This window comes from Telopea speciosissima, chromosome 1 (genome assembly GCF_018873765.1).
Source record: "Telopea speciosissima isolate NSW1024214 ecotype Mountain lineage chromosome 1, Tspe_v1, whole genome shotgun sequence".
Taxonomy (NCBI): domain Eukaryota; kingdom Viridiplantae; phylum Streptophyta; class Magnoliopsida; order Proteales; family Proteaceae; genus Telopea; species Telopea speciosissima.
Window position 1 is genome coordinate 63,669,591 of NC_057916.1, and position 27,812 is coordinate 63,697,402.

General features: G+C 40.1%; 1 protein-coding gene across 1 annotated transcript; it reads right to left on the minus strand.

The window, feature by feature from the left end:
- Window positions 1–6,724: 6,724 nt before the first annotated feature.
- LOC122656867 (cytochrome c oxidase-assembly factor COX23, mitochondrial) lies at window positions 6,725–27,812 on the minus strand. The gene is made up of 3 exons (XM_043851557.1): window positions 27,662–27,812; window positions 8,069–8,145; window positions 6,725–7,050 (listed from the first exon to the last, which is right to left on the minus strand). Exons 1-3 carry the CDS (start codon window positions 27,750–27,752, stop codon window positions 7,003–7,005), a joined length of 216 nt encoding a protein of 71 aa, XP_043707492.1. The 5' UTR covers window positions 27,753–27,812; the 3' UTR covers window positions 6,725–7,002.

Below are 27,812 nucleotides of genomic sequence, written 5' to 3' on the forward strand. Positions count from 1 at the left end.
AATTCTAAAAATCAATCTTCCATTATTCCCAAATGATGATCAACAAGTATGGGGAGCGGCACGTAATGGCATCTTTACAATCAAAAGTGCATATCATTTGTTGAGTAATTTGGAGTCCGAAAAGCTTAAAAGGGAGGCATCATCATCTACTTTGAAGTCATGGAAGCAAGTTCCAGAATTGGTATGAAAGAGGATATGGGGCTGTCCCACTTTACCAAAGATAAAAAAATTTCTATGGAGGGCATGCGCTTCAGGGCTGACCACAGCATCAAATCTACGTTGTCGAGAGGTTCATGTTGACCTTATTGTGCTCGATGTGGGGACAAAATTGAATCAACCTCACATATTATCTTAACATGCCCCTTTTCTTGAGCTATGTGGATGGGTTGCAATTTGTCATCATACAAGATCCCTGAAGATACGAAAGTCACCACTCATGGCTAGATTAATGGGTGGTCGATTTTTGGTACCAGAGGGAAATCAGGTAGTCGTGATCTTATGTCATTATGCTCGTTCATTTGCTGGCACTTATGGCTATCAGGAAATGATCTTCTATTTGGTCAAAAGGTTTGGTCTCGTATGGAAGTCATCAAAATCGTGGAATCAAATTTCCATGAGTTATCTTTTTCGTTCCCACATTCAAATGCTCCAGACGGGGATCGGGATATCAATTTTTCGCCACCTATATGGGAACCTCCTCCACCAAATGTCTACAAAGCTAATTGTGATGCTAGCCTTCCTAATGAGTCAGCCCATGGAGGGATCGGTTTTATTTGCTGAGTTCATCATGGTCAACCACGTTTCGCTATCTCTGAGATAGCATCTTTCTCTCTACCAGTGGTCGGAGAAGCGATGGCAATTCGTTCGGTGATGTTGGAGGCTATATCAGAGGACTTTGTTCGACTTGAGGTGGAAGGAGATAATAAGGAGGTGATAAATTATTTGCAGCATGGGGTTTCAACAACATCTCTTATCCTCAAACCTATCCTAGAGGATATTTTATATTTAAAGTCTTTCTTTGAATCACGTAAGTTCTTGTTCGTTTCAAGAGAGTTTAACAATTTAACTAACTCTCTGGCAAGGAGGGCTCTGTCTGTGATGTGTAGGATGGTTTGGACCGTTTCTGATCCATGGATCAAGGATCACTGTAATCCTTTATCCATGAGACTTTCCCGTCTTTCTGAATAAATTCGTTTTCACCCAAAAAAAAAAAGAGCCACAACATTTGCTCGCCTTGGAAGAAAAGAAAAATTACATTCAATAAAAAAAAAAGAAACAAAGACCCACTTGATGGTAATTAAGGGTTGAAATCAATTGATGAGTTGTAACCCCTTGATAATAATCAAGACCCACTTGATGAGCTTTGATTGTAATCAATTGATGAGTTGTAACAGCTTGATAATCAAGACCCACTTGATATTCATTAAGCATTGAAATCAATTGATAAGTTGTAACCGCTTGATAATCAAGGCCAATCAATTGATGAGCATTAAGGTTTCCAGTGGTATCATCTTCTCCAACAAAGGCTACAGCCGGAAGACAATTTAGCCTCGACATGGATGTCAATGAGGGGTCTACATGGTTCCTATAACACTCAATTTCATCAAAATAGTTAAACATATGCAGCCTTCCATACCTGATAACAAGCTCATAGCGAACTTCAAAACGGCAACGAGTGGAAAGAATAACTTGGATAACAAATATTGGGGAGCAACGAAACAAATATTGACCGACATTCATTAGAGAAACCTCCACCTTATCTTGAGCATTCCATGCAGAGACCAACGCTTTGGTCATAGTCTGCTTGCGATGAAGCTTACTTGGAAAGACACATCCCACTAGAAAATTATTCTAGGCTATTACGAAGTTATCCTCAAATTCATCCCTTATCACAAACTCGTTTTCATCATCTTCATTTGTGTTTGTGTTTGCCTCCATCTTAGAAACCTCCACTCTTCTTGAACATTCCATGTCAAATTATTCAAGGCTACTACAAAACTGTCCTCAAATTCTCCCCCTACCATGAAGTAGTCTTCACCTTCACCTTTGCCTTTGCCTGGACAACTTCCAATGGTTATGGTGATTCACTCACAAGGAGGAGAGAAGCAAACACTCAATAAGAGGAGAGAAAACACTCACAAAGAGGAAAGAAGCACTTAAATGAAGCATTGGAGATTGTATTTCATATTAAGCATTTCTTCCACTCCGCGTTATCCTTTGGACCAAGAAATATCTCTTTGTTATAGAAGTATAAACCTGTAGTACAAGCGCTGACAAGGTTTTTTAAAGTGGTGATCTATTGGCTGGATCAGATTGGAATCGGCTCAGAACGATCCTGATTTTGTCCATTCCATAATGAGATTGTGTTGAACCGCAGTTCAACTGATCCAACACTTGCATGATATGTCTCATGTCAATTGTTGCACTTATAAATAAAAAACAAAGCTAAACACGTGAAAGACTCAGGTAACCAAGAAGAAGAGGGTAAATCATGCCGGAGAGTGAGGGGGAAGGGGAGGGGGAGGGGGCAAGGGAGAGAGAAACAAAGAGGGAGAAGGAAAGCAGGGGGTATTGCGGATTTTTTTCCTCTAAGGTTCCCTGACCATACGGTTCGTGAGGTTTTCCTTAGGGATGCTCGACATGTGTCAAAGCTGTATCCAACGGTTAGCTTTTGAAATACAACCGGAGTGCTGGTTCCCTATGAACCAGTGACTCTCTCTCTCTCTCCTCTGTCCACTCTTTCCTCAAAACCACTCTCTCCTCTCTCCTCTCTCCACTCTTTCCTCAAAACCACTCTCTTCTCTCTCCTCTCTCCACTCTCCACTCTCCACTCTCCACTCTCCACGTTTGCAACTTCTCAATGAAACAGCAAAGTGCAAAGATGTCTCCTCTCTCTCGTCTCTCTCCTCTCCCTATACTATTTCCAAAGAAAAAACAAAGAGAGCTTGGAGAAACTCCAGTGGTCACCTCTGCAAACACCGGTGAATGCGACAAAGGCGTTGCAACCTTCACTCTCGGAAAAATATGCTAGATAAATAAAAATGGGTGGATTAGTGCCTTCCAAGAATAGTGCAAGCACAAATAAATTGATGTACAAAGATACATGTCAAGTGAGAAAAAAGAGCAGTGTTAAGTTATGATTTTCTCTTTCTAGTTGGGCTTAAGGGACACTTTTTCATACTTGAAGGTTCATGTAGTACTTCTCTTCCACTGCAATCTTACAATCTCTCTTTGGTGACCGGTGAGTAACATACTACAGGGTTTGCTAGACACCCAAACAACTGGAATGAAGTACCACCTCAACGAGGTTGTCCAAGTGTACAGAAACAGGACCTTACAAATTTAATTCATAGCACACATGATTTATGTGTAGGTTGATGATGCTAACAACTAATGGATAACAGATAAAACAGCAACTTGATCCAAAATGAGGCCATAGACAGATACTAAGTTATCAATCTTTGTGTGGTAGAATGAACTATACAATGTAAGCCTTGTCCTGGGTGCAATGACTGTGAAGAACTGAACATGAAAATAGCAGTCTTGAACTCACAATTCCCATGAGATTTGTATGGGACTTTCAGGTTCTCTTTCCATGCAAAAACTTCAACCATGGATCCATGACAGCCATTCCTTGCATCTCCAACTATGAAAGTGCCATTGTAGACATTGACTGGAACTGAAAGAGTGAAGATCGGTTTATGGAGGGCCGAGAGTGAAGGTTGCAACGCCTTCGTCGCATTCGCCGGCGTTTGCAGAGGTGACCACCAGAGTTTCTCCAAGCTCTCTTCGTTTTTTCTTTGGAAATAGTATAGGGAGAGGAGAGAGGAGAGAGACGAGAGAGAGGAGACGTCTTTGCACTTTGCTGTTTCATTGAGAAGTTGCAAACGTGGAGAGTGGAGAGAGGAGAGAGAGAGAGTCCCTGGTTCATTGGGAACCAACATTGCAAACCGTATTTGAAAAGCCAACCGTTGGATGCAGCTTTGACACATGTTGAGCATCCCTAAGGAGAACCTCACGAACCGTATGGTCAGGGAACCTTAGAGGAAAAAAATCCGAGGTATTGCAGTGTGAGAGAGGGCATGAGGGGGAGGGGAAAACTCTAGAAAGTCTTTCTACTTTTCACGATTTTATTTAAAAATAAAGCCGATGCCCGATCCCATTTTGGTCAGTCCAAGTCGAGTCTGATTCGATCCAGATTGAAATTGTCCGGGACTAATTCAGATCTGATTCCTCTCTTCAAAACCCTGTTAAGACATCTGTAAGAATTCGAAAGAGGAGTTAACCCCAAGGTAGGGGTGTCAATTGGTCAAGTTTGGTTGGTTTCGGTCGGTCTAATTAGTTCCTATCAATTTAAGTTCCTGCATCATATCTACATGTTTAGGTAATTGGGTCTAACATGTTTTTATTCGATCAATCGGTTTCCGGTCCATAATCAGGCTCAAGGTAATTGGGCTAATCGGGAATTAAATGGGATAATTGACTAATTATTGCTTGTTTGAAGGACCGTTTATAGCTTGTTAAAAGGAGTAAATCGGGCTATAAACGATTGGTTATCGGCTGGCCCCAGTTAGGTGACCGTTGGGCCACTACCTTGCACCAGGACTACCTGATTATTAATCGGTCAGTGCTTGAGCTCAACACATTTTGTAATCGATCAGACCGATTCTAGGATTCAATTGATCAGTTTAGGTCAAGTCTATTGGTGTTGGCCAACTTTTGACACCCCAACTACCCCAAGGGATAGCTCAAAATGGCAAGGAAAAAAACACCTCATAATTAAGAGGTCATTAGTTCAACTAAAAAAAACTTCGAAGAGGAAGGAAGAAGGTTTAAGGTTTGGTTTAAATTCACTTTAAGTAATTGTTTTGTAATTGGTTTAGAACCGTCGGTTTTTGGTTCTCAATGACTTCCAAACTGAATCCTCCTAATACTCAATTTGGATCCTCTACTGTTGAGCTGCCAGGCAGGACCGTGCTGCCCAGACACGATGAGGCATGCAATAACCGCCTTACCCCCACTAGGGCAAGGCACTCGGGCAGGGGTGAGGCAGTCATTGCACGCCTCACCGTGTCTGAGTAGCACAGTCCTGCCGGGGCAGCTCGGTAGTAGAGGATCTAGATCCCCTAATACTTGCTCTCGTCCCTGACATTGTCCCCTGTTGATAAAACGTGCAACACCATGAAGTCTCAGCTTGACTCAAATGCTTCATCTTTCACCATTTTTTTTTTTGCACGCGGAAGAAGTGGACAACAACTTGAGCTCTTTTGGCAGAAAGAAATAAAAATTAAAAGGTAAGATCCTCCATGTAAAATGGATACTATTGAATCTCTACTATGAGAGGGAGCATTTTTTTTTTATTATTGAATAGTTACCCAAATGAGAGGGAAGTTGATGGGAAATGATGGACGAAAATTTTCATTATTCTCATCTCATAGAAGAATAAGATCCATCAAAAGCTCTCTTGTAGGCAAACTCTTAGAAGCATTTGCAATACATTTGTCTATACATTGTCTCACTCTAGGGTCCTTAACATTCAACAAGGATGTTGGTTTGATTCCCTAAATGAAAACAATAACTAAGAGGGTATGCACGAAGGTGAGAGAAGGAGGTCGCAGGATTTGCATGTAGAAGAAGAAGAAAAGACGGGGTGGGAGCATGACTTTCTAATAATAAAGGTAAATGACATTTTTACCCTCGACTTTAAGGGCATAAGAGTACGAGTTCATTAAACTACCGAAAAAATGAAAGAAAAACATTTTTGGCCATAATCCATAATAGACTATTGAGTCTTATTATTTTGGGAGTGTTTTTGTTTATTTTAAATAAGAAAAATTTCACGGATTTACGTGGTTCAGTAAAAACCTGCCTACATCCACGAAGAGATTGTTCTTCACTAAGAGAAAGAAAATAATACACGAATGGTTTCAGTTTAATCCCCAAAAGCCAAACCCAAATCCCTTGTCCAATATGCTCATAGATCCAATCCGGAAAATAAACGAATACGGATATCCCTAAACGGATACGAATGCAGATTGGATTCGGATTTTTGGTTATCCATTTACATCCCTAACTGTAGCTACTATACCTCTTTGAAGTTACTTCCTCTAAACCAAAGTCCTTCATAAGAGTCCTTAATGACTAGGCTGCAGCACCAGTCATATTAAGAAGGCAAACTCGAGATTTATCTAAGGGAAGTAGCAGTTCATTGAAATCTGAAAGAGATGACCAAAAAAGAGATCAAATGGAAACATGTGGAGGGGCATAGGAAATAAAGCACAAGATCTACCTATTGAGTGGTCATCAATGAATACTGCAATGAATCTGTCGCCGTATTCAACCTCGTTAACATGGCGGGCAGCATGTCCGAATACCCATAATCCGCAGCCCAATACCATAAAGCCAGAGGCTTCAATAAACCCAATGGTTTGCAGTTGCCTCAAGAGGTCTAGGCAGAAAATTACAATCAGATTTCTTACACAGTCTCACATAAAAGAAACATAAAAAGATGATACCAGTTTGATATAATTGAAAAGACACAAGAAGAAAGAAATAAACAGTGACAACAAAAAAATTTCTGAACTGTATGTAAAGAATTACAGTTCAGAAAAAAAAAGAGTTAAGGAAAGAGCAATTGATTGTTGACTTGATAGATAGAAGTGTTTTCTGTTTAGATGTTTTAACTTGGACTAAGCCAAGTCATATCCTACCTTTAAACATCATAAATCCTGAAACCATATCAGTTGATACCGAAGTCTTTAAGTATTACAACTACACGGTCAAGTCATCTGAATACAACAACCACATATATTTGCTTCTTTGTGGTTGAACCCAAAACTGATCTATGATTTGGATCTTTGGGTCCTCATGCTACATGATCAACAGACAATATAGTTCGCAGTGTAACTTTAACATATTTTCTGTATTCACGGGGATGTGAGGATCTGAAGATATCCTTATCCTCTCTTATGTTACTTGGTTCTCCGATACTCCCATGAAGTTTCATGAGAAGAAAGATCTTTTCTTGTTACGCTCCAGACGTGCTTCCCTCTGTCATAAAATTGAAGAGGAAATTAAAGAAGGGTGTCAATAGGGTTTCAATCGTATCAATATTCTTACAACCCCCCCCCCCCCTTTCTCAACAAAAAAAAATAAAAAAATCTGATATGTTTTCCACCATTTCACAACATAAAAACGAAATCAGATATTTTAGTAACAAAACAAACAAAAAAATATCTCATATACATCATCATATATACATATAATTTTTTTATCCTCAGCAGTGTCTAAGAGCTTTATGGAAGTAAATTTGTCAGATATCAAATAATTTACCCCAAGAGGAGCCATTCTGATATTCCAAGTCGGACATACACCGGCAGAGCATCCAACCTTTAAACCAGACCATGGATTGGACTCAGGACTAGCCATCCATCCTCCCTGCCTTGCTCTTTGAACTTGGCACCCATCCAGAGGAAGGCAGCGCCAATAACTCGATTTTTTTTCCTTATGGTGATGAATCATGTTTCAAGGGGCTTCACAACAAGTCCACTTGATTATGTGATATAAAATATTAAAACATGGAATTTTGCTTTTGGAAAGCGACTAACAGGTACTTGTTATTCCAATAACTGTGTTGTTTTTGTGTACACTCCAGCACTTCAGCCTAATTCCTGATTCTTGTGCTGCCGGATAAAAAGAGAAATGTTGGTTTACCCAATGATTCAATTTATACCTAGTTGATCTACTTGGCACAACTTGATGGGTGCTCGTCTTTAAAAGTTAATGAAAATGTGCCACTCATAAGAATGGCTGGTACATGGAAATTGCAGATATATAGCATTTTTACATCTATTCATTCTGATAGAGCTTCCATAATCTGTTTCTTGTATTTCCCAAGAGCAATTTATACACACAGCAGATGTTTAAATAATATCAATGCGATAAAAGAGGAGCATTAGATTGAAACAATGAACAAAGAGAACACAGCTTAGAACAAAACTAGCAGAAACAGACAAGGATGAGGGAAAAGAGGAGAGGAAGAGATTGATGACTAGAATGAAGACGTTACCTCTTTCTTCTTGCATTCCTTGTAAACATCAAAATGTTCTTGACATTTGCTCTTGTCTTCTCCAAATTCTTCCAGGCCTGCAAATTTTGCTTTTTAATTTGATATTGGCCAGAAAAAGGAAAGTAAAAGCAGGAGGAGAATATCAATATTATTCAAACGTAAGAATGCATTGCCTGTGATAAACGAGGCTGGCTCAGGTTCTCGTACGGGTCTGAGAGACACAGATGGAATCCATGTGTGAGACCAACCTATATTGGATTCCATCTGTGCGGCTCAGGCCGTACAAGAATGGTTCTCGTATGAGAACCTGAGCTGCACTCATGATAAACTTAGCAGGAAGAACCCCCTACAACCCAATTGGTTTGCATCAGAATTTAAATTGGTAAAAAAAGTAAAGAAAATAGGGCAAAAAAATACAAGAATATCCAAATGTACAAAACTGAGCTCTAGAACCAGAGTGTAGCAGTGGCCCTCCATTTCTGAAGGAAATTTCTGTGGCAGAAAAATTATCAAACAAATGTAGGCAACTACACAGTAAAAGCCATAACTTCTTTCTAATTCAAATCTATCTCAGTCAACTCGTGCAACTAAAAAGAGCACCCATTGCCAATTATCCATATTCAACCTAGAGTTCAAAATCTGGCTTTCAATGCATGAATAGAAATCTCACCTTTTGGTGACCTAGAAAGGCAGACTCAAAATGAATATTGCAGTTCTTTTTTTACAACACTTATGGCCAGTCCCAATCCCTAAGTGGCACCAAGAATTCACATGATGATACCTAACTGGTTACCTATTATCAATATCTGTTTGTGCTGAAAAAGAATCTCTATGATATCATTGTGATTGGGGAGTACATTCTAGTTATTTCGGAGGACATGGGTTGATTTTTCAATCAGCATAAGATCTCTAATCTGGTGGAGGACAGACAGCAAGGAAAACTTTATCTACTTGACCGATTATCAAATATTTTGATTAGTATGCCAAAGCAGAAGAAATCACTCCTTGTATCAAGAAAAATAACTCCTGCCCACGAGAAACAGGAGCTCTATTTCTAAAGTTCCCCAGGAAACTAACAATTATTATAAAAATACACTTGAAAGAGATAAATTCAACAAATAACAATCCAGCCTAAAAAATTCAACTTGTTAATTCAAAACTCTAACTATATCAAGAGTACAAAACCTAACCCACTGCATCAAAACCCACTTAAAACTTCAATCACCATGATAGCTGCAGATGATTCTTAAATAATGCGGCGTTAAGGAGCTGAGGCAGCCACCCAGTCCTAATCCCACATTAGGAATCACAGATTTGATTGGCTGCAACACAGGCACAGATCGAAAGAGGTTTACTGGTAATGCAGGCTAATCCCGAACCAGAAAACTCAGCAAGAGACTAGTAAAAGACAGGATCGTGAAAACAGAAAAATATAGGCCAGAAATCGGAGAAAGTTTGTAACTCACTGTCTGTTAGAATAGGCTAGAACTCAAGTCGAGTGGTCTATTCTAATAGAAGAATTGGCAGGCAAAATTTGACAGAATTCTGATAACAGAATAGGGATCTGCAAAGAAATCCTAGTGCTACTAAGAAAACTAATAATAGAATTAGAACAGCAATATCGATCAGAATTATTTAGGAAACAGATTCAGAATTACAGAAACAATGAAATCAGCAACTAGTATTTGAAATTTTAAGTACAAAAACCAGTACCTAGAGAAATATTGAAGAAGAATGCAATCTGAACTTACATAGAACAGGGGTATTGCAGATTAGAAGAAGCAATGAAAAGAAGCAGAAGAGAAAAGTAGAAGACAAGAGATAGCACCTGGTTTGCAGCAGAATTCAGAACTAGAAGAACAAGAGCCTTTGCCCAAGTTTGCAGAACTCAACTCCTCAAAAACTTCAATTTCTATAATCAAATCAAGTCTAACTGACGGGTAGAGGTATATAACTATATATATATAACCTTTTGAAATTCCTAATTAGACTCCTAAAACAACTCCTAATCACTCTAACACACTGACTTAACTTAGGCTATCTTTGGTATCATTTATCCTTTTGTTTATGACCTATTTAAAAATAAATCATTAATGAAAATCATTTTTTTATCAAAAAATGAAAACCGTTTGGTAACTACTAGACAGTATAATATAGAATGAGAAACTGTTTGGTAGCTATCTATCTGTACTTAATTTTTGGGAAAGAGAGCGCTACCTGGTCATGTGCAGCGCGCATCCCTCCATTTCTTTCCTTTACCGAAAGAAATCATCCCCCGAAGCTCCACTATCTACCCTTTTCTCTGTCCATTATCGCAACAATAACAGGTCTTTCATACCTGCAACCGGTTTATGAGCCAGCTTCCGGCAGGCTGGCCATGGTTGCTGCCTGTCTGCTTCGCGGACTGGCTGCGACTGCAGCTACCCTGCAACTTCTGATTTTTTTTATATAGTTTGCTAGAGGCAGATCCTAGAAGGACCCGCAACTGGGCTATGAGATGGACAGCAACAGTGAAGGTGGGCGGAGATAGTGGACTGGGGCGGTGCCTAGTTATCAAGGCGTCGCCATGTCGCCATGGCGTCCAGGCTCCTTGGGCACCATGGCGGTGTCGCCTTGAATTTTGCCCCTCTAAAACGCCATGGTCGCCTTCCCGCCTTGATAACTATGGGCCGATGTGCTGATGGTGGTGGCAGAAAGGGGGCGGTGGTGGGTGTGCTGTGATGGAGTTGTTGGGTGCGCAGCAATGACTTGAGCAGGGGCGGGGGTTGGCATGCAGGGGGGGCTGGTGGGGTGAATTTGAGAAGAGAGGGCAGTGGAGGATGCTGGAGTTGCGGAGAAGGGCAATGGAGGGTACTGGAGTTGCGGCTGGGGTTCTAGGTCAGAGATGATGTGCAAAGGGGCTGGGGTTGATGCAGGGGGTTTGGATGGGGGACATGGAAAGGTATGGGTTTCAGGTGGGTTGCCGGAGGGGCAATGTAGGGGTAGGGCAATGGGGTGATGGAAGGGTGAGGTCTCGTAGGGAAGGCACAGGTTGTGCGCAGGGGTGGGAACTCACAGTGGTGACAGATTTGCAGGGGCAATGGGATCACGCAGGGAGGGAAGATGGATGTTTCTTGCAGAGGGGGTGGGTTATAGGAAGAGTGGGGTTCGTGCATAGCTTCTTCTTAGGCTTGTTTTTCTTATAACAAAATCATATGATGGTTCTACCCATGGTTTAAAGTATCGGTCTGTATCGTATCGTATCGTATCGTATCGGCCAATACGTATCAGTATCGGTCGGTGTCGATACGATACTGACCGATACGTCTCTTTTTTTAAAATTAAAAAAAAAATGTATTGAATGTATCGATATGTATCGACCAACACATGTCCATATGATACAGTCGATACGTATCAATACACTCGATACGTACTATTTTATCTTTTTTATGGGTTTTTAAATGTATCGGTACGTATCAATATGTATCGATCGATACATATCGATACGTATTGATACACATGCCTTCTTTCACATTTTACACCAAACACGAACCAAAACCCCCAAAATTTTTCTCGGGGACTACGCCCCCAAACCCCCAAAGATAGGCCCAACCCTCCACATCACAAACTAAATCTCAACTTTTTCTCCCTTCAAGTCGCGCCACAAAATATGTCGGGTCGGGTCAGATCCACATCACACTCGAATCCTTGGAATACAAGACATACTCAACACGTGAAGGGAGAAAGGTAGGTTTTTTTCAAAAAATTTGATATTTTGCTTCAAATTCTTGCATTATAGTTCTGTTTTTTATTTTTTGCTATGATTCAAGGAGAATAGGTTCAAAATTAGATGCATGTTTTGTATACATTTGCAAAGATTTGAATTCAAATCCACCGTTTTTCACCCAAAACCGAAAATGGCTTCCTTAAGTGCTTATGTTCGGTTTGTACACATCATCATCCTACTTGCTCTTATTCTTGAAGACCCTTACAGACATGAGTTTGATCCACCCCGACATTCTTCATGGCAATAGAGTGACTCTGCATGTAAGAAATCTCATCTTTTATAACAATTTCAAAGTGTCACACTTGTCTGGTTATACATTATTCACAATTCTTAGTGTATATGCATGATATATGACATATATTGATTGTTTATATTGTTTTTTGTGTCCAAAAGTGTATTTCCATATGTATTTTGATCATTTTCATGTGTTTCTGCACTGATCGATACGTATCTCCGATACAATACATCTATTAAAATCGCCCGACCGATACGATACCCGATACCGATACTTTAAACCTTGCTTCTACCCTCGATTTTGGGACTTATGACTTATGAGCATGTGTTTATTCAAGTTGACCGCATAAATGACAAAAAGCGATTTTTGGCCATAATACATAAATGGGTCCTAACCTATTTATGGTTTTTGTGTTATTCTATTTTTATTTAAATAAAAAAAAGGGACCATAAATGATACCCAACACCGACAAAACTGAAAATGTGTTAAAACAAAAATATAAATGATACCAAAGAGATCCTAAATAGACTAAAAAAAATAACCGTATTTAACTAACAAGTAAACCTAATCTAACTCGAATCTTTCAAATTAGCAAACTAAGACTCATACTACTACAATTCACGTATGCAGACTTAAACTCCTATATTTCAGCTTATATACTATGCCCGTCGCAACAATCAACCCATAACAAGTGCCCCAAGGCCCATGGAAACTATCCATGGTTCAAAATTTGGTCTTACTAAGCCCAATTGGGTATTCTTGACTCAGTTGACTGCATCAATTCCCCCATTGTTGAGAAAAACTCGTCGAGTTTTAAAGTGTTGTAGCCCCACAACCACTCGATCAGCACCATCGTACACTTACATTGACTTGATGAGCTGATGGAGATCCAATACTTCTCATAAAAATCAGCAATAGTAAATTATCTCAACTCCACCATTTGCAAAGAAAGAATAAATTCATTGACTACAATCTAGGCAATGTCAGATCGAGTGTCTTCAATTGGAATCTTTTCTTAAATCTCATCAATCTTTATTGGAACGTTGTTTACTTCTTCAACTTGACCTTCAACCATTCGATCATATTGCTGCTTCTTTGGGATTGGCTAAGAATCATTATCATATGCAATAAGGTCTGCTTTGATTTCCAGTTTCCTTTTAGCATATTTTTCTTAAATTCTTCTTCGACCCCTCTTGAAGCCGTTTCGTGTGTTCTGCCAAGTAGTTCTTCACTCTTTCACCAAGTTGAACATATGCCAGATCTAGTGCTTATCTATAATGAATAAAGGAACTGGGATTTGGCTTTAATACCAAATAAAGCAGGCTATTCCTGAACCAAAAAATCCTGTAAGAGTACTACCACTAACAGGATCATAGAAACAGAGAAATATAGGCCAGAAACAGGAGAAAATTTGTAACACACATCAGACAGATCAGAATAGACTAGAACTTGACTCAAATGGTCTATTCTAATAGAAGAATAGGTCTGCAGAATTTGACACAATTCTGATAACAGAATAGAGATCTGCAGAGAACTCCTAGTGCTACTAGGAAACTTAATAGCAGAATTAGAATAGCAATATATATCAGAATTCCTTAGAAAACAGATTCAGAATATCAGAGACAATGAAATCAACAACTAGTATGTGATATTTGAAGTAAAACAGAGCAGTAACTACAGAGATATTAAAGAAGTATGCAGAAAATTAACCTTGAACAAAGGTATCGCAGATTTGAAGTAGTAATAAGTGGGAGCTGTAAATATATATAACCTTTTGAAATTCCTGATTAGACTAAAAATGGAAACACAATGACTTGACTTAATAAACTCAAAACAAAACTCTATTTAACTAATAAGTAACCTAATCTAGCTCAAAGTCTTTTAACTTAGCAAACTAAGATTCTTACTACTATGCAGACTTAAACCCCCATATATGGGCTTATTTATAAGGTTCCTTAAAACAAATAGCCAAAGGCCATATAACCTATCCATGGCCCAAAATCTGGTGTCCCTAAGCCCAATCGGGCAGTCTTGAATGCATCATCTGGTTGACCAGTGACTGAAAACCTTACTGGTTATATGTCTCCAGCATCCTGTAGCAGAAAATAAAGAAGAAATGTTGGGGAGATAGAGGAGGACAAGGAGAAGAAATAGGAGGGAGAGAGAATAGGGGTCAATGGGGAAAGAAAGGGGTGAAGAGAAGGGGACCTTGGTAGTGGAGGTGCTCCCCAGACGTTTTCAGAGTAGATTGGAGAGATTCCTTCATCGAAGGGGTTGAACACCCAGTTCTTAAAGATGACCCCCTGAGCATCCGAATCTTCTGATGTGGGTGAATAAATTACGTAATCCAATTTTCCTGTTCAAAAGAAGATCTCTTTTCTTCTGCATTCTCAACAAGAATGCATCAACAAGACTGTCCTTCCATATAGATCGTTGAGGCATGAACTCAGAACTTCTTCACTTCAATTCCATATAGATCGTTGTGGCATGAACAACAATGCATCAACAGCCCTTTCAGAAATTTCAAGCTTTGGTTGAGCATCAGTTTTCAAGGAAAATAAAATCTGTACAAACCAATTGGGACAGTGAATATCGCACCCTCAATTCATTCTTCTCTCAAATTGGCATCTCCCACGCCTCTCGTGTCCGCACATAAATGAACAAGGCTGTATTGAGCAGCGTAACCGCCATATTGTTGAAACTGGCCTCTATCTTGGCCCACAGCTCCGTCCCACAACAATATTGGCACTTCGCATTTTAGACCGCAGTTTATCTTATCAATTGATTGAATGCCCTCATGGTCTCAAGTGGACAATCTCCTTTCCATCTTGTCCATAATCATCCTCCTGATTACAACTTTCTAAAAAAATTTGGGTGCCTTTGTTTTCCTTTTCTCAGGCCATACCACTCCCACAAAATGGATTTCAGATCCACTCCATGTGTCTTCTTAGGATATAGCCCCTCCCATGTTGGATACCGTTGCATGGATATTGCAACAAAGCATATCCACATTACCCGCCATATTTGGTTAGATGAGTCTTCTTACCCATTCTCCATCCCTTCCATTCTAGGCCCCTCATCCACCCTTCCTATCTCGTCTTCTACTCCATGAGCATCTGTCCCTTCCCATGTGTCCCCCTCCTCACCACCCCTACTCCCCTCCCATCCATGTACTCCTCCCAGGTCTACTGCACCTACAACCCATATTAAACCACCCAACCGCACCACCCATATGCACTGCAGCTCAAACCCCTGCCACACCGGCTTCCACCTCCCCTACATCTCAATCTCCATCATCACCCTTTTCTCTTTCCCAACCCTTGACCCGACTCTTTTTGGTAGGTACCTACCCCATCCCGTTCTAGAAGGGAGGGAAGATGAGAATTAGGAGGCTCAAACCCAAGAATGACGTAGGACAAAACATGAAGAAAAAGAGGCCAAAACACTGTTCATGTTACTGTTAACGTGAACAGTGTCGCAGCCTCATATTGCCTTGGTGTGAATGCTACTAGAAGATCCTGTGGGGCCCAAGACCAGATCGTGTGAAGACTTTTTTAGAAAGATCAATTTTGTCTATACGTGGAGTTTAGGAGTTAGTTTAGTTTCTATTTTAATAGTTAGTTTGTTTCTATTTTCTGTTTAGTAACTTAGTCAAGTAGGCTTTCTATTTCAGTTAGTTTCTAATTCAGTTTAATACTTGTAAAGAACGTCTCATCCATATAAGAGACTGCTAATTTATTTCCTTCTATTTTTGATTCATCCGCTTGAGTCTATTTATAAGTAATAGCCCATAGAGGCTCCCCACAATTTAGAGAATGAATTATTGAATGAAGTTTTGAGGCATCCTTGCACTTAGTTATGGGAGTAAATCCTTGTTTCAACAGCTGGAATAGCTGTGGGTGAGAGACCCAGGGCTAAGAAAGCCCATTCCCCTACCCCCTTCTTCTATCTTTCCCCTCCTCCTTTCCCTACTCGATCAACACTGCTGTGCTGTTTTCCGTGACTGCAATTAATCACTCTGAGAGTATACTTTGAAGACCTGAATCAAGCCTCTGTCAAGTTCTTATTAGTTGCTGCTGTTATACAACCAAAGGAGGCTCTAGAACACCTATGGATCTGCAATTTCAGCGCAGTTTCTCCTGCAAATTTCGAGCCTTGATTTCTCTGTTGACAAAACAGAAATTAGGAGAATGCTTGAATGATCAATGAGATCACACAAGCCTATGTATTTATAATAAAAGGAGTTACAGCATAAAGTCTAAAATACCCCTAGCATAGCCGACTTAACTAGGGATACATAAAACACAAAAATAACAGTAAAAAGACCAGAATACCCCCACGGTATTCTGGTGTACATTATTCAACACTCCCCCTCAAGTTGGAGCAAATATGTCAATCATGCCCAACTTGACTAAATTAGGATGAAATAGCTTTCCAGACAATCCCTTGGTGAAAATATCAGCAGACTTCACAAAGGGAACACAAATCAGCCCTTCTTCCAATTTCTTCTTGATGAAATGCTTATCCACCTCAACATGCTTGGTGCGATCATGTTGTACCGGGTTATGTGTAATGCTGATTGCAGCCTTGTTGTCACAGTACAACATCATAGGAAGACGAATAAGAACACCAAGATCTTGTAGCAAGCCTGTAAGGCAAAGCAGCTCACAAATGCTGAGCGCTATAGCACAAAATTCTGCTTCAGCACTAGAACGAGCCACCACATTTTGCTTCTTGCTACGCCAAGTGACAAGATTGCCACCTACAAAAGAACAATACCCAGAGATAAACTTGCGATCTGGAGAACCAGCCCAATCAGCATCAGTATATGCCTCTATCCGTAGGTGACCATGAGAAGACAAGAGAATGCCCTTTCCAGGAGCAGACTTCAAGTAGTGAAGGATACGAAGAATAGCCTCCATATGAGAAGAGTAGGGATCATGCATAAATTGACTCACAGTACTCACAGCAACAACAATGTCAGGACTTGTGTGTGAGAGATAAATCAATTTCCCCACTAATCTTTGATACCGGCCTTTATCAACATGTTCACCCTCTTTTTCCTTGAGGCGAACATTCGCATCCATAGGAGTATCTGAAGGATGACACCCTAACAAACCAGTTTCAGCCAACAAATCTACGACATACTTCCTTTGGGAGAGAAAAATGCCTTTAAAAGATCTGGCAACCTCAATCCCAAGAAAGTACCGTAGTTTTCCTAGATCTTTAATCTCAAACTCTTGCCCAAGAAAAGTCTTCAACCGACTAATCTCATCACCATCATTGCCAGTAACCACTATGTCATCAACATAGACTATAAGAATAGTGAGTTTTCCAACAACCCTCTTTGTAAAGAGAGTGTGATCAGCATTACTCTGCTTATAGCCCACAGAAATCATGGCTTTGTTAAACCGGCCAAACCATGCTCAAGGTGATTGCTTCAGCTCATAAAATACACGCTTCAGTTTACACACTTTACCTTGGTTTTTGTCACAAGAGAACCCTAGTGGAATGTCCATATACACCTCCACATCCAGTTCTCCATTTAGGAAAGCATTCTTTACATCCAACTGTTACAATTCCCATCCAAGGTTGGCTGCACAAGATAACAAAACTCGAACAGTATTCAGCTTTGCAACAGGGGCAAAGGTCTCTTGGAAATCAATGTCGTATTTCTGGGTGAACCCCTTTGCCACGAGTCGTGCCTTATACCTATCCACAGTGCCATCCACCTTCTGTTTCACTACAAATACCAACTTGCATCCAACAATTCTCTTCCTAGGTGAAAGAACCACAAGATCCCATGTGTTATTTTTTTTTTTCAGGGCTGCCATTTCTTCCATCATTGCTGTCTTCCACTTTCCATCTGATAGAGCTTCCTGCCGGTTAGGAATACGAACAGAAGAAAGAGAAGAAACAAAAGCACGAAAGGATGGAGAAAGGGAGTCATAAGAAACAACATAGGATATAGGGTGCTGAGTGCAAGCCCTGACACCTTTGCGTAAAGCAATAGGTAGATCAAAAAAAGAAGTATTACCAGGTGGAGAAGCAAGTTCTGGAGACAAGTTCGGCAACCGGATGGGTACTGGTGCTACAGTGGATTGAAGCTGCTTATATTTTCTCATATAGGTCTACACATTAGATTCATTAATCCTCCTCTGAAATTCACTAATGGTCTTCTGGACTGGAGTTTTCTAGACTGGAGTGTTCACCCCCTGAATAGGAATGTCAACAACAGTGTCTGTGATGGTCTCCCCCTGTATAGGAATCTCTTCCCCTAAGGGAGAATTAGGAGTAGGAGGAACAGGAACAGACTCATTGTGAATATACTGCAAGGGAGGTTCTATGGTCAGCACATCTTCACTAACACTCTCCCCCTGAAAAGGTGGAAACACATAATATGAGACACTCTCATGAAAGAAAACATCAATACTTACCATAATACGTCTGGCAGGAGGATAATAGCACTTGTACCTCTTTTTGGTGGCAGAGTACCCTAAGAAAATGCAGTGGAGACTACGGGGCTCAAGTTTACCAGGGGACCTAGTATCTCTGGCATAACAAACACAGCCAAACACCCTAGGGGCAACAACAAAAGAAGAAGAGCCAAGTAAAAACTCGGCAGGGGACTTGGAACCAAGAACCCGACTAGGCTGCCTATTAATTAAATAGGCCGCAGTGAGGACAATATCTCCCCAATAGAAGGATGGGACATGTCGAGCAAACATTAGTGCTCTTGCCACCTCCAAGAGATGGCGATTCTTCCTCTCAGCCACACCATTCTGGGCTGGAGTATCAACACAGCTGGTCTGATGTAAAATCCCATGGGCAGCAAGGTATTTTTGGAACTAACCTTCCATATACTCTGTCCCATTGTCACTGCTCAAGACTTTGCGAGTGGCATTAAATTGGGTCTAAACCATCTTGTGAAAAAGCTAAAAACATGAAAAAATTTCATTTTTTGTGTGCATGAGGTAGACCCAAGTGAATCGGGTATAACAGTCTATGAAAGTGACATACCACCGATGACCAGAAATAGAAGCTTTTCTACCAGGACCCCACACATCAGTATGAATCAAATGAAACAAGGAAGAAGATCTTTTATTAGAAATAGGATAGTTTGGATAGTTTGAACGTATCTGTTTGGCCAAGACACAAGGCTCACAAAAAAATTCTTCCTTATTACAACTTTTAACTAATGTTGGAAATAAATGTGATAATGTTCCTAAGGGGGAGTGTCCTAGTCTAGAATGTCATTGGTGTAATTCAGAGGAGAAAGATGCAGGTTGACAGAGCTGAGAAGGTAATGCTTGTGTAGCAAGAGGTTCACCATCAAGCAGGTACAATCCACCATGCACTTTACCCGATCCAATCGTCTTCCCCGAGTCCAGTTCCTGAAAGACACAGTGAGTAGGAAAAATGTCACTTTACAATTCAGATTTTTGGTAATACTACTAATAGAGAGAAGGTTAGTAGTGAAATTGGGAATACGCAACACAGAAGACAAGGTAAGCGAAGGGGAACAGCTAATGCATCCTTTCCCAGAAATAGAGGAGAGGGATCTATCAGCTATTTTTACTTTATCCTTGCCAGAAGTAGGTGAATATGTATAAAAAAGACTAGAAGAACCTGTCATGTGGTCAGTGGCACTGGAGTCAATAACCCATGGAGTGGAGACAACCAATGCACAATGACCAGCAAAGGAAATACCTGAACAGGCAAAGTGGGAACCTGATGGAGTGGAGTAACTGGCAGCAAATGTAGTAGAGGCAGCGGAAGTCTGTAGCATACACCTGAAAGCCAGTAGTTCTTCCGGGGAGAGGCCATTGTCGGCAGTGGGGGCTGTAGTTACACTTTCAATGTGATTGACCCTGTTTTTAGTTTTACCACAACCACATTTGGCCTCAAAATCTGTGAGCTTCCCATGTAATTTCCAGAACTGAGCCTTAGTGTGATAGGATTTGTTGCAATGGTCACACTTTATAGGCCCTTTTGCAGGAGCAGCAATAGAAGCACTACTCTCAGAAGGAGGAGTAGAGGAGGAACCAACAGCCTATAGGCCTGATCTCTCAATAGTAGGAGTCAACATCATAGCAGCCCAACGTGTCTCTTCAGTATGAACATAAGAAAAGGCCTGCTCTAATGTCGGAAAGGGGACCCTACCAAGAACTTGCACACGAATTGGATCATATTCAGCATTAAGGCCAGCCAAAAAATCATAAACTCGAATCTGGTTCACATACTTTCGATAGGCAGCAATGTTGGCGGCTGTAGAGGGCTGAAAACGAGAGTAGTGATCCAATTGTTGCCATAAGCTCTTGAGGGCAGCATAATATTTGGCGACAGACAACTCCTTCTGAGTAGTGGTATGGAGTGTCTTTTGAATCTCATAAACCTGTGCATCATTCCCCAACTGTCCATATGTTTCCTTGGTAGCAGTCCATATCTATGTAGCTGTGTCAAGGAGAAGGTATTATGCAGACAGTTCTGGTTGCATGGAGTTCAGAACAAAGGACATAACCATAGCATCATCAGCATTCCATCGAGCTAGAAGGGGGCCCTCTTCAGTAGGCTGTGGAGTGGTGTCAATAAGATGGCCAGTAAGTCCTCGTCCAGCCATAGTCAAAGAGAGAGATCTGGCCTACATTAGATAATTGATACCATCAAGTTTAATGGCAGCAACATAAGGGAGGAACTCAGTCCTGGACTGACAATCACCTCCAGAAGTAGCCGTGGTAATATCAGAGTATGGCATGATAAAAGCAAAAGCTTTGCAAAAAAAATCAAGAGAAGAAGCTGAATATGAGGTCGAGTGATCCTCTTGCCAGCAAAAAACCCTTGAAAGTAAGAGCATCAACAAGCAGCCTTAACCCCTAAAAATCGATAAGGATCAGGGTTTTGAAAAAAAAAAAACCCTGAAAGAGGAGATCGATTAGGGTGGTGTCTTCAAAAGGCTTGAAAGGGGGTGATAGTGATGTCAAATGCTCCTTGAAGCAGTGTGAATGAGATCTCCAAAGATCAGCCCAAGAAAAGAACAGAAAACCCAAAATCGATAAGAGTCAAGGTTTTTTCAAAACCCTAAAGTTAGATCGATAATGGGTATAGGCTTCAAATAGGTTGAAATTCCTGTGATAGTTGCTATCCAATACTGTTATGATGGATCTCCAATAAGGAAAAACAGCTTCCAAGGCAAAAGAGAAACTGATCTTCAAGAAGGGGAGAACTCCAAAAAAAATCACAGAGCCAAGGGCAACAGCTATCGAGCTTGATATGTGATTAAACCATCTGTTGAAGAGGTTGGATTGAGGGCAGCATCTAGATCGTATGATCACCTCATTAGATCTGCCCTAGTGAGTGAAGAGAACAAAAAAAAACAAGAGAAAGAGAAGATCGAGAGGAAGAGGGTGGAAGAGAAGAACAATGGCAGGGATGGGGTTTTGAAAACCTAGATCAGAGAAATTGGCTCTGATACCATATTGACAAAATAGAAATTAGGAGAATGCTTGAATGATCAATGAGATCACACAAGCCTATGTATTTATAATAAAAGGAGTTACAGCATAAAGTCTAAAATACCCCTAGCATAGCCGACTTAACTAGGGGATACATAAAACACAGAAATAACAATAAAAATACCAGAATACCCCCACGGTATTCAGGTGTACATTATTCAACACTCTGCAACCTGTACTCTGTTTCAGCAAAGGTTTGGAGGACTGAATTTCACAACCCAGGGTTACACTCGATCCTGACTTGGAGTCCAAAACTCCCCCTGTTTTGCAAGATCTACACAGCTTTCTATTTTTGAATCTGTTCTATATCTCAGCAACCCTTGGTCATAATTGACCGAGATTTGGAGGTTTTTCTACTGCTGCCTGGGCCTTCACTCGACCTCAGTTTCAGCCTCTACTGCTGGCTGGATTGTTCTTCAGCACCACCTTCTAATTCTGAGCTTTACCTTCTATTTTCAAGACCATGTCAGATCTCACTTTTGACCATCAGAGTTGGACCAGATTTGGAGCAGGCATTCACACCACCAAGGCTAGTCTTTGATCAGATTTGGAGTGCATTCCTACGGCTGGTTTGCTCAGATTTGATTATTTTCTAGTTTCAGCCTTTTCTTCTATTTTGTGTTGTGGGTTCATTTTAGGGCTAAGTACCCGAATCTAGTCTTACATCCCCATCTTGAAAAAAAACTCACCCTCGAGTTTGGTAGAGAAATCGAATCAGACTTGCAAGATGAATCTCCAATTGGAAGTAGAATGCGACAAGTGTCGATCGTGTCTACTGCCTCACCTGGCTCTGATGCCAAATAATGCAAAGTGTTAGCAGATCTGAATTAGAGAATACTGCTTGGATGATCAAATATTGACCCCAAGCCTTTGTATTTCTAATGAATAATAGAGATTACATGGACAGAAATGCCCCTAATATAGCCGACTCTAATATAGAGTGGCTGTATATGATAGAAAATATAATAAAACACTGAAAAAAGGTCCAGAATACCCCTACGGTATTCTATCCCATACAATCCAACACTCCCCCTCAAGTTGGAGCATATATATCATGCATGCCCAACTTGACTAAAATTGGATGAAACACTTTGCCACTTAACCCCTTAGTGAACACATCGGCTAACTAATCAGCAGACTGCACAAAGGAAACACAGATGAGTCTAACTTCAAGTTTCTCCTTGATAAAATGTCTGTCAACCTCCACACGCTTAGTACGATCGTGCTGGACAGGATTATGAGCGATGCTAATGGTAGCCTTATTATCACAATATAGCATCATGGGAAGATGGACAACACCAACATCCTGCAACAATCCTCTAAGCCATAACAGTTCACAGATACCTTGTGCCATGGCACGAAACTCTGCTTCAGCACTGGATCTTGCCACAACATTCTGCTTCTTGCTACGCCATGTGACAAGATTTCCACCCACAAAAGAGCAATATCCAGAGATGGATTTTCTGTCGGTAGAGCCAGCCCAATCAGCATCAATATAAGCTTCAACCTTCAGAATTCAGTGACCATTGGGGGAGAAAAGTATTCCTTTTCCTAGAGCAGACTTCAAATAACGGAGGATGCGAAGTACTTACCAAGCTTACGGCAATAGCTATGTCTGGCTGTGTATGAGAGAGGCAGATCAGTTTACCAACCACCCGCTGATAGTGACCTTCATCAACTGGTTCACCTTCTTTCTTCTTGAGTCTTATAGTAGCTTCCATGGGAGTGTCTGCAGGATGACACCCTAACAGCGCAGTCCCAGACAATAGATCTAGGATATATTTTCTTTGAGAAAGAAAGATGCCCTTTGAAGATCGAGCAACTTCTATCCCCAGAAAATATTTTAGAGGTCCCAGATCCTTTATTTCGAACTCACAGACAAGAAAGTGCTTCAATTTGTTGATCTCTCACCATCATTTCCGGTTATCACAATATCGTCTACATAGACTATGAGAAGAGTAACCTTATCAACAACTCATTTGATGAACAAGGTATGATCAGCATTGCTTTGCTTGTATCCCACAGAAACCATAGCCTTGTGAAACCTGCCGAACCAAGCTCTAGGTGACTGCTTCAACCCATAGAGAACACACTTCAATCGACAGACCTTGCCCCTAGTCTTGTCATCAGAAAAGCCTAGTGGGATGTCCATATATACCTCTTCTTCTAGCTCTCCATGGAGGAAGGCATTCTTCACATCAAGCTATTGAAGATCTCATCCAAGATTAACAACACAAGACAATAGCACTCTTACAGTGTTAAGTTTCGCCACTGGTGTGAAGGTCTCCCGATAGTCAACCCCATATGTCTGAGTAAAGCCTTTTGTAACCAAACGTGCCTTATATCAATCCACAGTCCCATCAACCTTCTGTTTGACCACAAACACCCATTTACATCCCACTGGTTTTTTCCCTGGAGGAAAAGCTACAAGATCCCAAGTATTATTTTATTTCAATGCTCTCATTTCTTCCAACATTGCTGCCTTCCAATTTTAATATGTATAAGCTTCCTGACAAGTTTTAGGAATAGAAATAGAAGAAAGAGAGGACACAAATACACGAAAGGATGGAGAAAGAGAACTATAAAAAAACAAAACGAGAAATGGGATGTTGAGTGCAAGTCCTAGTACCTTTGCGATGAGCAATAGGTAGGTCGAAAGGAGAGATCTTACTAGGAGAAATTGGGTCTGGATACAGAGTCGGCAATTGGATGGGCACTAGTGCCACAGTGGATTGAAGCTGCCCTTTCTGGAACATCCTCTTTGATAGGTTAAAATGTTGGAGTCGCCAATCCTCTTCTGAAATTCACTAATGGTTCTTTGGACTGGAGTCAGCTCCCCTTGATTAGGAACTTCACCATCACCATTGTCTATAGTCTCCCCCTATATAGGATTCTCTTTGGCTAAAGGAGCAGCAGCCAAAGAAGTAGGGGCAGCAGTAGGGACAGCAGCCAGAGGAGAAATCTCAAGAGTAGGCTCAGGCAAAGGAACTACATCTTCACTAGAACTCTCCCCCTGAAGAGGTAGTGAAGAATAATAAGAAAGGCCTTCATAAAAATAACATCCACATTGACCAAACAACAACGGGAAGGGGGATGGTAACACTTATAACCCTTCTAGGTTGGAGAATAACCCAAAAAAATATACCGTAACCCACGGGGTTCAAGTTTGCTAGGGGACTTTGTATCCCTAGCATAACACACACAGCCAAACACTTTCGGTGAAACAACAAAGGAGGAATTCCCAAGTAAAACCTCAAGCGGACTACGGGAGTCAAGAACCCTAGTAGGCAACCAATTAATGAGATAGGCTACAGTGAGAACAGCATCTCCCAAATAATGGGAGGGAACATGTCGAGCAAACATCAATGCCCTGGCCACCTCTAGTAAGTGATGATTCTTCCTTTCTGCCACACTATTTTGGGCTAAGGTATCAACACAACTAGTCTGGTGAATAATACCATGATCAACAAGATATTTTTGGAAGTGACTACAGCCAAAATCAACACAATAAGGAACAACAAATTGAATAACTGAAACTTTTATTGCTTTTTTTTCTGTTTACATATGAGAGAAGAGCATAAAGGATAAGAAGAAGAAGGGGGGATAGGATCAGCTCTCTCAGCCCATCATCCTCTCACTCAGGGCCTCTCACGTTGCCACGTCTCATAGCTTCAACCATAACTCTTTTCTCTTCAATCTTTGTCCTTTTCTGCTTGGACAATTACATGTATTCATAATAAAGCATGGTTACAAAATAGTAACTCCCTTTTGGCTATTGGGAGGATTACAAAATAGAAACCAAACGAAAATAGAAACTAAATCTAACTAAAAGGAAACCGAAGGCTGAAATAGAAACTTCTAAATAATAAAACCAAGCCTACTTTCTAAATCTGAAATTACAAACTAATTAGAAGACTGAAAAGAATCTCAAAAATCCTCCTCTAAGCCAGCTGTCAAGCTGGGCCACAAGTCCACAACAAAGTTCATGTGAACAATAACACGTGTTACTATTCTAGTGAAAAGTAAGTTTTGATTTTATTTATTTTATTTTATTTTATTTTTTTGTTTTTTTTACAATTTTCTTCTTTGTGCTTCAATCTACATCAAAGAGCTCCTAGTAGGGTGAGCTTTTACACTCCATACTCTACCAACTGCGCTATGCAGTTGTTCTCAACAGGTCAATTATTGCTCGAACTGATTGGATACGTTTCTATGTCATCATCTAATCATCGGTTAATATTCAGTCCACTTCAATTTTGCCACATGCCAATATAATGTTTTGCTAATTGCTTGAATTTAATTGTCTGAAGAATTTGGACCATTACAAAAGAGGAATACATGTGAGTCATACTACTAAGAAGGCACATTTAATTGACTTCTAACCTGTTCAATGGTCAAAATAACCAAGCCACCACCTCATGTAGCAAGATAGGTCCCAGGACGGAAACTATTCCAGCACCATCAATGTTGGAAACCTTTTTCCATTATCATTTAGTGTTTTACCTTCGACTTATGCAATAAATTTTTTTTTTCTTGTTGAGGAATAAACTTAAGATGCACTACTATCTCAATTTTTTTTCTCAATGGAATGGCATTTTGAATTATTGAATTATAAATAATATTTTAAACTTCTTTTGGCAATAACAATAAGGGGCATTGGGGCATTACAAATTGGTAGTCTTATCCCAATTGGCAAGTGTTTTCTATTAATGTTAATAAATTAGGTGCTAGTCTAATATGGCAAATTCCTTGCTCTCCATTCCAATAACGCTAAAAAATTGTTAAAGGACTTGCATGCTTTACATGATTCAGGAAAATTAAGCTTAACTAATAGTTAACAGACTCAGATTTGCTACAAAAGAAAAAAATTCCTGCATTGGACTGATGCACAAGCATAGAATGGGATCATTTCCAAAGTAATAGAGCATAGGGTTCAGGTATTTAGGGAATTCTGTAAGTTTTAATTGAACTTATATTCTCGTTATGTGTGGTAAAGTTAACCTTTTGGTCATTAGGCATTGTTTAGGAGGGGGTCTTTTTTCTTTCTTCAGTTCTAAAGTTGTCCTGACAGTTGGTTATAAAATGAGAAAGGGTTCTCCAGGTTCTAAAAGCAATGTAAATGTAAAGGTTCTGACTTCTGATAGCTTGAGATCAAGAATAATTGCTAATGGGTCCATTATCCACAAGGCTTGGTTTTCAGTTTTTTTTTTTTGGTCTTAAATTCTCTGTAACAATCCATTAAATCTCTACTTATCACCGCCAATCCTGAAGCTTCATGCATACAGAAGTTAAAAAACCTACTGCATTAACCCTAAAACATGACATCCTGTTAAAATTTTACTACACATACAGTTGCATACATCTCTCAAAAGGATTTTCTCCTTCATCGAAACAGAAAACCTTCAGACGCGGCCCCTTATATTTATATCTAATAAAATCCTCACATGTCCAACTCTAATCTTACCAATGCCGCAACAAACACTAAATTTAGAATGTTCAGTCCTGAAAAAACTGACTATAATTTCCCTGTTTTTATCCCCAAAATAAAACCATTAAAGTTCCTTTCCATATATTGCCACAAATCCTACACGCCCTCTTGGTTTAGATACAATTCCCAAAGCTTTTCTTCTTTGATACTAAAAAAACTTCATCACAAAAATTAAGCATGGTTGTGGTCCACTGCCAATTGCCGATTTAAAAATCTAATGAACATAAACATGAAAACAGAAACTCCAAAACATAGTATATCACTTGCATTCCTAGTCATTTTCCTTGTACCACTAAGAGAGAGAGAGAGGGGGGGGGCAGAACCTAAAAGGGAAAATAGAAACCAGAAACAGAAACAAAAACCAAAAGAGGCGAAACAAACTCATAGGTTAAAACTCAATAAACAGATTCAACAGATGGAAAGGTGGGTAGGTTCTGAAATCTAACCACAAAATCTCTAGTATTTTAAGAAATTAAGTGTTCACAGTTCTGAACAGAATTTCAGACACAATGGAATAAAACCTAAGATCAAGAAAAAATTTACCAAAAAAAGGATCACGGAAAATTGAAATTAAAGAAAATGGTGTACATACATTTTAGAGAGGCAGAATATTGGGTGTAACACATGGAATCGGAGAGTCTAGAAACGCTTGGATAAGATTCTGAAGCTGCCGACGCTGCCATGTCTCCTCCCTCTCTATCAGCTGTTCTTCCAGCCTCCTCTTCAAAACTTCGACTTCCATT